Below are 15,042 nucleotides of genomic sequence, written 5' to 3' on the forward strand. Positions count from 1 at the left end.
TTTATTTTCTATTTTTTGCTTCATGCCCATAGTTTTCAATGCTCCAATGCAAGAAACAACAAATCAATTTTTGATATTGATCATAAAATATAGTAGATTGATCGATGCATAATAGAGGAGAAAAAAAGAAGATTTGAGAAAGCATATTTAGAAAAGAAAAGTGATTTAAGAGTAACAAGTATAAAGAGCATTTAATTTTCTTAATTGTGTAAGGAGAGTGGTTTTGGGCCAAGTGACTAAAAAAAGGAAATAAATTGGACCGACTGGCTCCAATTGTCTATATTTTCATAGTGTGGGCCATTTCTTTTTAAAATGGTCAGTTCATGTCCTTTTCACTAAATATTATAACTAAAGGCCCAAGAATATATATCCATTTTCTGAATATAAAAAAGTTATAAAAGTAATTAGAAAGTAGATTATAAGTAATATATTTTAAGTATAAAAAATTAAAATTATATATGTATTATGTCGGTTCGATTTAGGTTCGGTTTGATTTTATTTTTGCTAATATCAAACCAAACCAAGAATGATCGATTTTTTTTTTTGAACACCAAACCAATCAAATCAAACCATAAGTCTGTTTTTTTCCTCGGTTTGGTTTGATTCATCGGTTCGATTTGACTTAACGGTTCGGTTTGTACACCCCTAACTATATGACATGAAAAAATAATTTATTAGTTACTTTTTAAATTTATTTTTACTTATCACATTTGAACTTGACACATCTATTAAGAAAATAATTTTTAACATGACAATTTAACCATAACATCCCAATTAATTGATGTTTAGTATTGTATTTTGAAATCAATTTGAACAATGAGTATTTAATGTTAAGGATAAAATAAAAAAAATAGTCTTTTCGTAATGTGTCAAAAAAAACAAAAATACAAATAAGAATGAAAATTCAAAGTGACATGAAAAATCAATCATAGGGAGTAATTCATAATTTACATTTATTGTTAATTATGATTATTTTTCAACAAATCTATTAAATATTGCATCTTTCATTTCATATTAGTTGATCATCTTACTAAAAATTAATGTCTCAACTAAATTGATCATGTACTAAATTAATGCAGAATTAATTAAAGAATTTCATTTTTCTCCTGCATATTATTTTTATGTCTATTAATATGAATAAAGGGTGATCATTGTATTAATGTATAAAAAATGTTCAACTAATGTGAGACAAAAAAAAAAAAAAAAATTGTTATATACTCAAACTCAAAGAGTGATATGCAAGGACAGATCCAACATTCATGAAACTCCATGTTCATAATTTTACTGCTGTTAATTAGATGTTGCTAATACACATAATGTCATTTTACATCGCATAATTATACCTTTTATGAATCTGCGGAAGCTTGAAAGAAATTTGAAAATTCACACTAAAATATATTTGAAGGGATACCATAGCTGCAAACTTGTAGCAACAGAAAACCATAGCTGACTTCTGAGATAATTTTGACTTAGCAAGTCAAGAATATATGAGAACTTTATACTTAGATTCCATCTGTTCAAACTTCTTGAGATTTGTATTCTTGTTTATGCTATATTTTCACCCTCAAGTGCATACACTGAAGCAAAAAATTTATAATATTTCTCACTGAACCTCAAAGCAAATATCTATACACAAGTCTTTTCACTATTTTTTAAAATCCACCAGATGAAAAGGATAGCTAGAATAACAAGAATAATGCAAAAAATCCCGTCGATCAATCTGTCGAACCAGGAAGCAGTCTCACAATTACACCCGTGTCGATAAACTCTTTTTCCACAGCTGTAGCAGAAATCGGCACCACACCTACATTCAGATGAAAAGACGATCAGATCTAAAGTATGAAACTTGAAATAAGAAGAATGTAAAGTAAGAAACTTGAAACTTGAAACCAAAACTGAACAAAACCAGAAGAATGTAAGAATTACATACATAGGAGAGTATTGAATCTCGATACGATACACAAATTGCAGAATTATGAGAAGCACTACTGTCAGTAATTAACGAGTCAGTATGACACTACATAGGAGAGAGTATTGAAATGTCATGTCAGTATGACACAAAACATTTCACATATTTGAAAATGCTGATCTAACGAGTAACTTGTTTCACTGGCTCTTTTTTCTTTTACAACTTAGTTACAGTAAGATGAGATCTAAAATTGAATTTACAAAGGCCAAGCTTGATTATCTCACGTAGAATTTCCTCTTAGTGTTCATAGCCATTATCTTCTCATTTGTGAGGACATACACATTCAATTAGAGTTAGATACTTGAAAACTTGATAAGGAAAAGGTCCGATTACTGCAAATAAATATCGATTTGAGTGGAGGTCTCTTCATTTCCTTGAATCATACCCAAGATATTTGAAACTATCTCTTTTTTGAATGGCCTGAAAATTCTGCTTCACAACCGCGTCATCCTCATGCATCAAATCACTAAACTTACATTCTCTATCTATTTTGATTCTGCCCAACCTAAACCCTTTACACTCTAGGATATGTCTCTAAACTTCCAGCTTATAATTAACTCCTCGTGTCTTGTCAATTAGCGCTACATTATCAACAACTAACATACATCAAGGCACCTTCTCTTGAATGCGCCGCGTTAATACATCCATTACCAAGGTGAATAAAAACAAACTAAGAACTGATTCCTTATACAATACTGTTAAAATAGTAGAGTGCTCTAAACCTACCTCCTATCGTCCTCACACGAGTCTTCGCTCCGTCATACATATCCTGAATTGACCTAGTATACGCCAGGGGCTTACCTCTAGCCTCCAAACGCCTCCACAGATTCTGGGGAATTTGTCGTACGCCTTTTCAAGATCGATGAACACCATGTGCAAGTCCCTCTTCTTCTCCTTATACTGCTCTACTAACCTTCCTCAAAATGTGAATTCCCCCGGTAGTCGAGCTCTCGATTTTCCTCGGCCTCAACTCAACCACTCTTTCTCAAACTTTCATAGTATGATTCAACAACTTTATACTCCTATAGTTGTTGCAACTCTGAATGTCCTCCTTGTTCTTAAAGAAAGAACACATTCATTTATTTAATTAGGTCTTCAAAATTGCACATTTATGTGCGGCCTGATATTTTCATGATCAATGCCCGCAGAAATTATTAAGTCCAGGTCCTCTACCTGCTCTGCTCAAATATATGCTTCCCCCCAACTCTTCTAATAAAAACCAACAGTATGGTGCATTAAAGCTTTCGCTATATGAGGGGTCATAGAAGGGTTAATTTTACAACTTGAACTTGTGACCTTGATGCCAGCCTAAGTTACTTGGACTCTTCACTTTCGGTGCTGCACCCGTGTCGACACGACATGGGTGTGGGTGTGGGATCCGTTCCTGATCTGGTCAACCAATTTTGGGTACTTTGACCAAAATCGACTAGGAAAATCCGAACAGATTTAAGAAATTCTTTAGTCAAAACAAAAACTAAGGTGGAATCGAAGAAAAGGGAATACCTTATATATAGAAATTTCTATGTTAATGCTTTACCTTTTATCTCCTTTCATAATTTTCTTCTTGAACAATATTTTCTCCTCAAGTTTTCCATGTAATATCTCATAATTTATGTTTTATAATTCTATTTTTAGATATTTAAATTATTTTTCGCGGAATCTCCGCACCCGTATTCATTCCTAGATCCATATCCCCAAATCTTTAAATTGAAATCGTGAAGAATCCGACCTCTAGATCTGTACCCGTGTCGGACACCCGCACCCAAACCCGATCAACTTAGATGCCAGCAACTTTACCTATCACACCAAGACTCTCTTTCCTAATTTTCTAATAAAAAGAAAGGAAAATTGTACGAACTACGACAAGATTAGAAATTTTTTGATAATTTTATGCGAAAACGATGTGCGAAAGTGTCAAAAGGTCTAAGACTCCCTATAATTCAAACCTCACAAGTAATCTATAAATATAATTTCTTTTTTTTTCAAGATAAATATTTTCATAAAAATATATCTACATCTATAATCTATAATATATTAAAAGCGCAAAGATAAAAAAAAATGATTCAAATTTTTTGTACTTTCATTAAAATACTAGACAAAATCGTGAGAGAAGAATTTTGAAAAAGTCATTAAATAAAACTAACCTGCATTTAACAATTTTGCAACCTCCCCTAAGTCCAACAAAATGGCGACACTGTGGACACCTTTTCCACTTCTTACGCTCAGCAAGCACACCAAAAACGACGTCGTTTGCATCCCTCAATTCCCTATTCTCTTCACACGCAAATCCAGCATGCCATGGAAGCTTACACTGAAAGCAAAAATTCCTCTTGCAATTTGGACACTTCGAACGCTTCGCATTCCCTCCACACTCATCCAAAATCAAAGCAGAGCAATTCCCATTCGGACAGTAACACTGTGGTACCCCTAGAACAGAAGACTCACACAACACGTCCGACCACTTAACAAACAGATGGGGACCCACAAGATTCCGACAAGAAATTGGGTCCAAAAATTGGTCACAACTTAGAGATGGACAGGGAATTTTGCCAACGTTGTCTTCGAGTTTAACGGAGATGTATTTTACCATACAGTCGATACAAAAGGGATGAACGCAGCGATTTTGATTCTTGAATTTTTTGTTGGGTAATAACATAGGCTCAATACAAATTTCGCAGGTGAATGATTCAGACTCATCTGGTAATTCAGTTACTGGCAATTCTATTTCTTGATTTTGGTCTAGTTTTTGTACTGAGTTTCCCATGATTATTAAAGCCAAAATTCTGAAAGTGAAGTGTTCGGAATTTGTATTAGTTTTTGTGTGAGCTAAGGTCAGTGTTTTGGGGTCTTCTTATAGGGAGTACTAGCCGCTATGGAGTAGTAATATTTTTTCCATAAAATTTCCCTCCACGTATCACTTTTGCAGTTTCGGCCTCTTTCTCAAATCCCAACTTTCATGGAATTGGAACATCATAGCATGTCAAAAAATTATTTTATTTATGGTAAAATCAAATGTGTTCAAAATTTTCACTTACACAAATTTAGTCCTGATTTAATTGAACGCATACCAATTACCATATATAACTTTGTTTTAACTAGACACAAGTCGATTTGATATTTCATAAATATCATGCGTACAATTAATTATATGACATGGAAATATAATTTATTACTGATTTTTTTCGTTTACTTTTTATTTATTATATTTTGACTTGACACATCTATTAAGAAAATAATTATTAACATGACATTTTTATCATGGTATTCCAATTAATTGATGTTTAGTATTGTATCTTGAAATCAATTTGAACAATAAACACTTAATGTTAAGGTAAAAATACATATATTAACATATTTAAGTACTTAATTATAAAAAATAGCAACACTTTTTCCTAATTACATTCTGTAACATATGTAGCATTATTTTAAGTGGTCTCTATTTTTTTGCCGCTTAAAATTTTTTACTGTGAGAAAATCCCTCTTTTCACTCCTCCTTCATTATCTTTCCTTAATTTATTTTTTTTTCTTGTTTTTCCGCCATTAACCATCACTCTCTCCTCAATCTTATTGCATTTTGCACGATCCATGATAAGGATTTGCTTCCCATATTTCAGGTAATTAGGAATCGTATTTTGCATGTGAACGATTTATTTTTTTTTTGCCTACTCTAATTCATCGAAAAATTAATTTTTAAGGGTTTTGTATTTTAATGGATGAACACACTGCAAAAACACCTATAAACAGTGGTACAAGGAATATGAAATTAGTGTATGATGCATCATCATTTAGTCTTGAGTTAACTCAAGAAGATTTAGTAATTACTGTTTCAAATCCTTTACAGTTAAGGAAATCTGGTATATCGAAAGAGATTAGGTCGAAGTTCTGTATCGACGAAGTGAAGATGACGGAAATTTTAAAAAGAAAAGGGTTGAAGAAAACTCCTTCTCCAAAGGAACAGAAAACTAAAAAACAACTCGAGAAGAAAAGGAAATCTAAAGAAATTGAAGACAAGGTTGAGAAATCTTAAGATGAATCTGAAGAAGAAAGTGAGGAAGAGGTATTTTTTTTGTTTTTAAATATTTTTTTTTAGTGTTCAAGTAATTATGTATTTTCTGTTATGATGATATTTAGGGATTATGTGAAAATATATTGTTGAAATTAACTACTCATTAATAGTATTTTGGATATATATTTTTCTAGTATAGGTGATATGTATTTTTAGTATAGTTGAATTGTATTTTTAGTATAGTTGAATAATTTTGACATATATGTTTTTTTAGTGTAGTTGATATGCATATTGAGTATTTGTAGTTTTTTTAGTGTTTGTTGTATGTTTTACAATGTTAAAATACATATGCATGTTATTTTAGTTCAAATACCATAACAGTCTATTGTTTATATGTTTTTTTAGTACATTTGATATGTATTTTTCAGTGTTGGTTGCATTTATGAGTTGATCAAAATACATATGCATTTTAATCATCTGAAATATATATGCATGTTATATGTTTTTTTTTGTTTGATTGAATTTTGTTTACTGATTAAGAAGTGGTAGTTTTACTTTGTATAGGTGATGCAGGACGAAATATTCCTTGTCAGAAAGCTTTCAAGATTTACACCGCACATGTGCTTGTACAGTGACAATGATATTTATGGAAGCATACGCGCAATTTTAAACAAGGAACAGTTTAAAAACTTTTGTGAGAATAACATTTTTGGTTATTTTATGAAGAAGAAACAGTGTGTAGTGCAAGCACAGTTGTGTAGATGTGTTCTGACGCTTGAGGTGAAGGGTAGTTCTTCTTCTGGGATTATGATATCTGCTAATGGCATCTCTCTTAGTTTTACTCCCATGAAATTTGCTATCATAATCGAATTGAATTGTGTGTCTAATAGGTATGACTATACTTTTGATAAGGGTGTACCAAATAGGATGATTGAAAAGTATTTCAATGGGGCAGAAATTATACAGAAAAGGCAACTATTTTTAGCATTCTCGGAGAAAGTATGGGGGGAGAATAATGATGAGGATGCTGAGAAATTTGCAATTTTGTATTTCCTACATTCATTTGTGTTGTCTAACATTGACACTGTTGTTATACCCCATCTTCATTTTGATTTGGTAGATAGTGGTAGATATAAGGATTTTCCATGGGGTTCTTTATCTTTTGAAGATTTGGCTAGAAGTTTGAACAACCGGCTGAAAGATGGGGGCAAATTTTATTTGATTCAGGGAATGTCATTGACTATTCAAGTGTGGCTATATGAGTGTTGTTCAAATGTCCCACCAAAAATTGCATTGAAGGTTGAGAATCGGATTCCTCGATTATTAAATTGGAAGACGATTGTACCTCATCTACATTATGAGTTTTTGATGAATGCTATGTTCAAGAACAATGACAAGGTTTGTTGTGAACAAATATATATGCATTGATATGTACTGTATACATATATTCTATTTCATTTTCAATTCTATAACATATTATTTAACATATTCGTAGGTTGTATTTAAGAACATAGAGCCAACTGAAATCGAAATGGCAAAGCTTGAAATACCAAAGAAGGATGTAACTGAAGATGAACGTTCAGTTGATTCTGACGATGACTTCCAGGATCCACCACCAAAGAAGATCAATAGGCGTTCAAAGAAGAAACAGAAGATGGATTCATCAACCCCAGTAGCGAACAAAACCTGCAGGGAAAAAGCAAGTGAATATTGATGACGCGCATACCCAAACGAGGACTCCACCTCATCGTGCTGCCAAGGTTGTTGTAATGAAGACACCAGTAATCAAGCCAATTCCAACACGATAGACTTCTTCTTCAAAAACAAAGGAAGGGAAGAAAAAAGTTATGATTATTTTTCCTCAGGTACAGTCAAAGGAAGATAGTCATGTAGAGGAAGTAGCCGCGTCAAAGCGTGAGAGTCATGTTGAGAAAGAAAAATTTATTTCTAAGAAAGTTTTTGATGCATTTCGCGAAGGGGTAATTTTTTTTGTCAAATGTTTGTTTTACATTAAAAAATATGTGTTTAATGAATTTGTATGAATACAGGTTCGTCAAAAGTTTAAAGGAGTTCGTGAAGAGTTTACTCGAATTCGTCAATTAGTGAAGAAAAAGTTCAAAAAAATGGTCATAGCAAGGTAAAAGTTTTATTATTATATAATAGCCACATTATTAAAAAAATATATATGCAGAGTATATGAAAAAATATATATGCAGTACATTGCTAAAAATACATATGAAGTTTACACAAAAAATACATATGATTTGATATAAAAAAATACATATGAAATGTATTTTGTTTAATACACACATAGAGTTTGTAAAAATACATATGCAGTATATTACTAAAAATACATATGGAGTTTATTCAAAAAATACATATTTGTTTATTTTGAAAAAATACGTATGCAATATATGCAAAATACATATGTTGTGTGTCAAGAAATGTATTTTCCAACAGTATTTTTTTTCAGCGGGTTGCTATATACATATCAAGTGAAATCAAATAATAGTAATTTATTCAAATTATACTTGTAGCAACAACATGAAGATACTGAGGTTGAAGCACAACAGATGGATTATGCTGGTGTTGAAACATCACCACAATAATTCAGTCCTATTGTTGATCAAAATTTGGATGAGAATCAGGATGGTACAAAGGTAAAAAATAACGAAAATATTATTATTCTTTTGAGTGCACAAATATAATTACTTGTTTTGTAACAGTTATATGTTATTTTATATATATAGTCCTGTATAAATATATACAACTGAATTTTTATTTTTGAAGTTGATTTAATTTTTTTGATTGTTTGCAAGGGGTGCATTGATTTGCATCCAGATAAAACAAACATTCAAATTGATTCTCAACATTTAATCCCTGATGAGCTTCTCCGAAGTATAAATTTGGATTATAATCTTTCTGAGAAGATTGTTCATCATGATGATCGAGTATGTATAATGAATTGCACTTCAGTTTATGTCATGTAAAAATCATAACAATCCATAAGACAATTATATATTTTTTTTTTATTTCTATTGCAGATTACTGATGAGAAATTGGATGATACAAATTTGTCTAATTCGCAGTTTACAATTCCAAATGAGTTGTTACCAAGTCTTAATGCATACCGAAGAGAAAGCACCACGAGACATTCATTGGCAACTTTGGAAGAAGAACAAATTGATGAACATTTTAATGATAAGAAGTCCGAATCTGTTGTTCAAGAGCATTGTCAGGTATGTATTATGAATATATTTGAGATTATGTGGGTTATTTTAGACATAAAAAATTAAATTTTTTTTCAATTTTGAAGAAAAACAAAGAGAACGTTGGTTTGAGCTCTAAAGCAGATATGCACGGATAGGTTGATGTTGGTACGGAGGAGCAGATTATGACAACTCCTAAAACACAAGACTTAACCATTGATGAAAAAAGGGATGAAACAGTTTTGCCTGATTCACAAGACACAATCCCTGATGACTTGCTTCCTACTTTGAATGTATACAGTAGTAAAAGCATTATTGTTCAATTCTCTGCTAATCGTGAAATTCAAACTCCTACTGCTAAGTTAAGGATTAGGCGACCATCCAAATTCAAAGAGTCACCTTACACGATGAAATTTGGTTCAGCTGCTGGTAAGTACAATTAGTTATATATTTAGTTTACAATGTAACATTTTATACAAATACTTTTTAATAATTACGTTTTTGTATTGCATAACTATATAGAGAGCTCGGAAGGACACATACGTATATTCCCACAGAAACATCCATTTGTTTATCATCCGATTGATGGGATTGTGGATACAAAAATTGTCAACAAGTTTAGGGATTGGATTTATGCAGACCTTCTCAAAGTTCATGCTAAAAGGTATTTCTATTGAACAGTTTTAATTTTTTTTTTTTTAAGTTACATCATTTTCTCATGATTTAACATATACTTATTAACACAAAACAGGAAGTAAAATGCGGATCATTACAAAAGGGGGAAATCAACCATTCTAATGATGCATTTCAGAATTGAGACTGTTGAAGATAAAAACTGGTTCTACATAATGGGGTTCCCTGATTAGTCATGGACCGACTCGGTTAGTATTTTTTTTTAACAATATTTTTTTACATTTATAGCAGTAATTAAATTATATATTATGTTAGTAAATACATATGCAGGTGCAAATATGTATTTTTTTATGTAATTTTTTATTATATAAGAAAGGATGTAATGCACTATAACTTACATATGTATTTTTATATAACATACACATGCTACATTTAGTATACAAATAGTTTGAATTATATTAAATTTTTTTGTTCTTACGTACTGCAGCATATTGATGTTTGCTTCTACTACTTGAGGAGGAAGTCAAAGTATGACCCCAATAGGTCTTACAAATTCAGCACAGTAGATTGCAACTTTATGAACATAATTAGTTCTCTCCATGATGTTTATTCTGCGGATGCTGAAAACCTTATGGCTGGAGTACATGTGGCACATGTTAATGAATACATAAATGGATTTCGTATGCATGCTGTTGTGCCATGGCATACAGTGGAAGACATTTATATTCCAGTAAATATAAAGGAAAAACATCATTAGGTGCTAGCAATTTTATCTTTCTCAGAGAGGTGCATATTCCTATATGATTCATATGAATCATTTGGACATTATTCGGTTGTTCTTGATGTCATTGAGAAATTAGCTGCGATTATTCCATTGTGTCTTGAACATTGTGATTTCTATGTTAAGAAAGGAATTCATGTTGAAAACCATCCAAGATACAAAGACAAAGACTCCTCAGATATGTTTGATGTATTATTTTAAAAGAATTTGTCTCAACAACCGAGCGAAAACCTGTAAGTTATTTAATTTACATATAACAAAAATCTATTTTTTAAAAATATATATTTAAGCACATATGTGTTTTTTTTTTTTTAATTTTTTTTGTAGGGATTGTGGTGTCTATATGGTTACATATGCGGAGTGTCTCTCTTATGGTCACAAAATTCTTGCGACTGAGTTCGACCCCAATGCACTCCGTACAAGATATGCTGCAACTTTGTGGGATTATGGGACCAGAAAACAAGAATTAAATGTTCATAGTATTGTTGAAGCACCTTTGAGGCCTTCAAGGCAAAATATAATAACTAGTGTAACTGAAATTTTTGATGTATGATGACTGATGGATTTATTTCTTTATATAATTTAGACGCTGATTTATGGATGTAGGAATTGATTATGCAAACTAATTTTGATGTTTTGAAGTGGTTCTAATTATAGATTATAATAGTACTAATTCAAGTTTAATATGAGTCTTTTATGTTGTTCTTCATTTTAGTGTGTGATTTTGTTGTAAAATACATATGTATTGTTCATATTATTCTGATAATACATATGCAGGAATTTTTATGCCTTAAAAATACATATCTTTTGTTTTTAAATGAAAAAAATACATATGCAATGTTATAACTAAGCATTTCAAAAAATATATCTTAAATTTTTAGTTAAAAAATGTTAATATTATGTTAAAATATATATGCAGTGTTCATATTTTGCTAAAAAATATGAAAGTATTATAAATGAAATTTTAGCATAAAAATACATATGCAGTGTTAATAATACGTTTTTGTAAAATACATATTGTTCATAATTTATGGTGAAATTATAAATCATATTGTCCATTTAATATGATTATAACTAAACAATGAAATTAAAGATAATTTAGAACTTTTACTACAATTCTATAATTTATGGTGAAATATTATTTTACATAAATACATATGCAGTGTTAATATTTTTTTATTAAAATACATATGTATTATATATTTAAATATATTTTTATCGTATAAACACATATACTATGCTAAGATTTTGCATAATAAGTCATATGTGGCTAAATCAATTAACTATAACAAACCAAATAAGTGTTTGATTAATTAAAGTTATCAACTTTATCATAACATGTATATTCAATGCTAAAAATACATATGAACTGCACATTCAAAATACATATGCAATGTTCAGATGTTTCAACATATACATATGCAGAAATCAGATGTAACTGTGTTCACTTGTCAAATGATGATTAAAAAAAAATGGTTCAACTAAATAAAAAATAAAAATCAAATTTTAAACAATAATATGAAAAGAGAGATGTTTCATTTTTGATATTTCCTAAAGGAACGCCTATTGTGACCCTTTGCACCACAAACACCACATGAGTTGATGTTCTTCTTTCCAAACATATCTCGGCCTGATTTTTCACGATCCTTCTTCGCAGGTTTTCCTGGAGGTCTTTTGTATTTTGGAGGCAGTACTACTTCACCAAGTACGATATATGAAATTAGCCATTCATCTTTGTGTGGCAACGGGTGTCATACCCTATTTTTACAAAGGTCAAAACGAGCACGACGTTATGGACTCTAAAAGAATAAAAATTTTCACAGAGTCGCCACCTAATTTTTAAGGAAAATAAGGAAACCTATTGAAGTATTAACATGTGATTAATATTTTTAGTCTGCGAAAAACCAATTGAGATTCTAGGTAAGGGTTCAAGTTATTCCGAAGGAAAGAGGTTAGGCATCCTTCAGAATCCACAAGTGTAGTACCGGCTAGATTAAATTTTTCAAAGAGGGAGGAGGTATAAAAAATAATGTAGAAGTGTATGTATTATATATAAAATAATATAAATGTTTAAAATTATGTAAAGATGTATGTATATTAAATATATAAATAAAACATTTTATTATAAAAAATTATTTTTTTGTATCAATACATGTTTTCATGGTTTACCAAATCCTTAAAATACACAGGAAATGAAAAGTGAATCATTATAAGGGGGGAAAATTAGAAATTTCAAAGATGCATTTTGGTGTTGAGACTGTGGAAGGCAAAAACTGGTTCTATACGATGGGATTTGCAGATCAGACATGGACAGACTTGGTTAGTATATTATTTTGAAATGAAAATTTTTCCATTTTGTCTGTAACAATACTTAAAAATACATATTAGGTTACATTGAAATACATTTGGTTTAACGTGTATGTATTTTTAAGAATTCAAAGTATGATATAGTATACTACATCAAATACTGTTGCATATACTATGTAGATAACATTGTCTACATGTAACTGAACTTTAAGAATGCAATTTTTGATACACAAGTCATCTACATTAATATAAAAAATTGCATATGTAGTTTTTACTTGCATAGACTGTAATATTTAGAATACAATTTTTTTGAATGCTCTAAAGTTTGTCGTATTCATTAATGCAGCATATTGATGTCTGCTTTTACTACTTGAGGAAGGAGTCGAAGTATGGTCCGCACAGTTCGTACAAAAATGAGCCAAACAAATCATACAAATACTGTACAGTTGATTGCAACTTTATAAACGTAATTAGATCGTTGAATGGTGTATATTCTATGAATAATCCCAATCTTAAAGATGGAGGTCAGGAGCACCATCTTATGGAATACATCAATGGGTTCCGTATGCATGCCGCAGTGCCATGGCATACAGTCGAAGACATTTTTATTTCGATCAATACAAAGGAAAAACATCACCGGGTTCTCGCGATTTTATCATTTTCAGAGAGGTGTATATTCTTGTATGATTCATATGAATCAATCCAGTGGTCATTATGCGGCTGTTCTTGCTGAGATCGAGAAAATAGCAAAGATTATTTCATTGTGTCTCCAAGCATGTGATTTCTATGTTAAGAAAGGGATTGATCATCAAAGCCATCCAAGATATAAAGACAAAGAATCCTCAGATATGTTTGATGTTTTATTTCAAGATGATTTGCCTCAACAACCCAGTGGAAGCTTGTAAGTTTTGAAATTACATATACCGAAATTGTATCTTTGTACAAAATATATTTCACCATTTAATCAATTTTTTTTTTTTGTAGGGACTGTGGTGTGTTTATGGTTATGTATGCAGAGTGCCTTTCTTACTGTCACAAAGTTATTGCGTCTGAGTTCGACCCCAACGCACTCCGTACAAGATATGCTTCACTTTTGTGGGATTATGGGATCCGAAAATAAGAAGCAAATGCCATTAGTTATGTCGAAGCACCCGTGAGGCCTGCAAGGCAAAGTAGAATAACTAGTGTCACTGAAGTTGTTGATGTATGATGGTTTATTGATTTTTGACTTTTTGTACTTTAGAAACTAGTTTATAGATGTAGGTTTTGATTGTACAGACTAATTATATGTTTTGAATTTGTTCATATTTCATGGAGTTCTACCTTTTAAGGTGAGATTTTGTTAAAAAATACTTCCGTAGTTTTTATATTACATTTACAAATACATATATCGTATAAAAATACATATGCAGTGTTAAAATCAAATATTTCAAAAATACTTATGGATCATTCCTAATATGTATATTAGTATGTTGTTGTTGTTCTTTAAAGTTTTTCACCACATTCCTATATTGTTAAATACAACATGTAGTGTTAGATTTAAGGAGTTCAACATTTTACTGTGAGATTTAGTTAAAAAATACATATGTAGTTTTCATATTATCCTTAAAAAAAACATATGTAGTATAAATCAATTGTTATTCAGCAAAAAAATACATATGAAATATTAGAAACAAACACTTAAAAAGTACAACTACAACATACCTAATATGCATTTTTACTATATTTTCATTAACTATAATTATAAATTAGGATTTAAATTAAAGTGTAATTTGACATTTTAATGCAGTTATTTAAAAAATATATATGCAGTGTTGATATTTTGCTATAAAATACATATGGATTATACGTTATAAATATTTTCTCAAAAAATACATATTTCGTGTTAATATAAAGATGTTGAAAAATACATATTGATCAAACCTAATATTTAATTTTTGATATGTGTTCATTTAAAATAATTATACTTGAGAATTTGAATTAAAGATAAATTTGACTTTTTTATGAAGTTATAGGTTTGTCTATAGTTACAAAATGCATATGCAGTGATTATATTTTTTTAGAAAAATACATTTGTATTATACATCAAATGTATTTTTACAGTATAAATTCATATGCAGTAATAACATTATGCAAT

At 30.4% G+C, this 15,042-nt stretch overlaps 1 protein-coding gene across 1 annotated transcript; it reads right to left on the reverse strand.

The window, feature by feature from the left end:
* Window positions 1-1,469: 1,469 nt before the first annotated feature.
* On the reverse strand, window positions 1,470-4,979 carry LOC107880007 (E3 ubiquitin-protein ligase RSL1). Its single transcript, XM_016726930.2, has 2 exons — window positions 4,114-4,979; window positions 1,470-1,804 (listed from the first exon to the last, which is right to left on the reverse strand). The coding sequence occupies exons 1-2, from the start codon at window positions 4,731-4,733 to the stop codon at window positions 1,627-1,629; spliced, it is 798 nt and encodes a 265-aa protein (XP_016582416.2). The 5' UTR covers window positions 4,734-4,979; the 3' UTR covers window positions 1,470-1,626.
* Window positions 4,980-15,042: the final 10,063 nt, after the last annotated feature.

Source organism: Capsicum annuum, chromosome 8, assembly GCF_002878395.1.
Source record: "Capsicum annuum cultivar UCD-10X-F1 chromosome 8, UCD10Xv1.1, whole genome shotgun sequence".
In the NCBI taxonomy this organism is placed as follows: domain Eukaryota; kingdom Viridiplantae; phylum Streptophyta; class Magnoliopsida; order Solanales; family Solanaceae; genus Capsicum; species Capsicum annuum.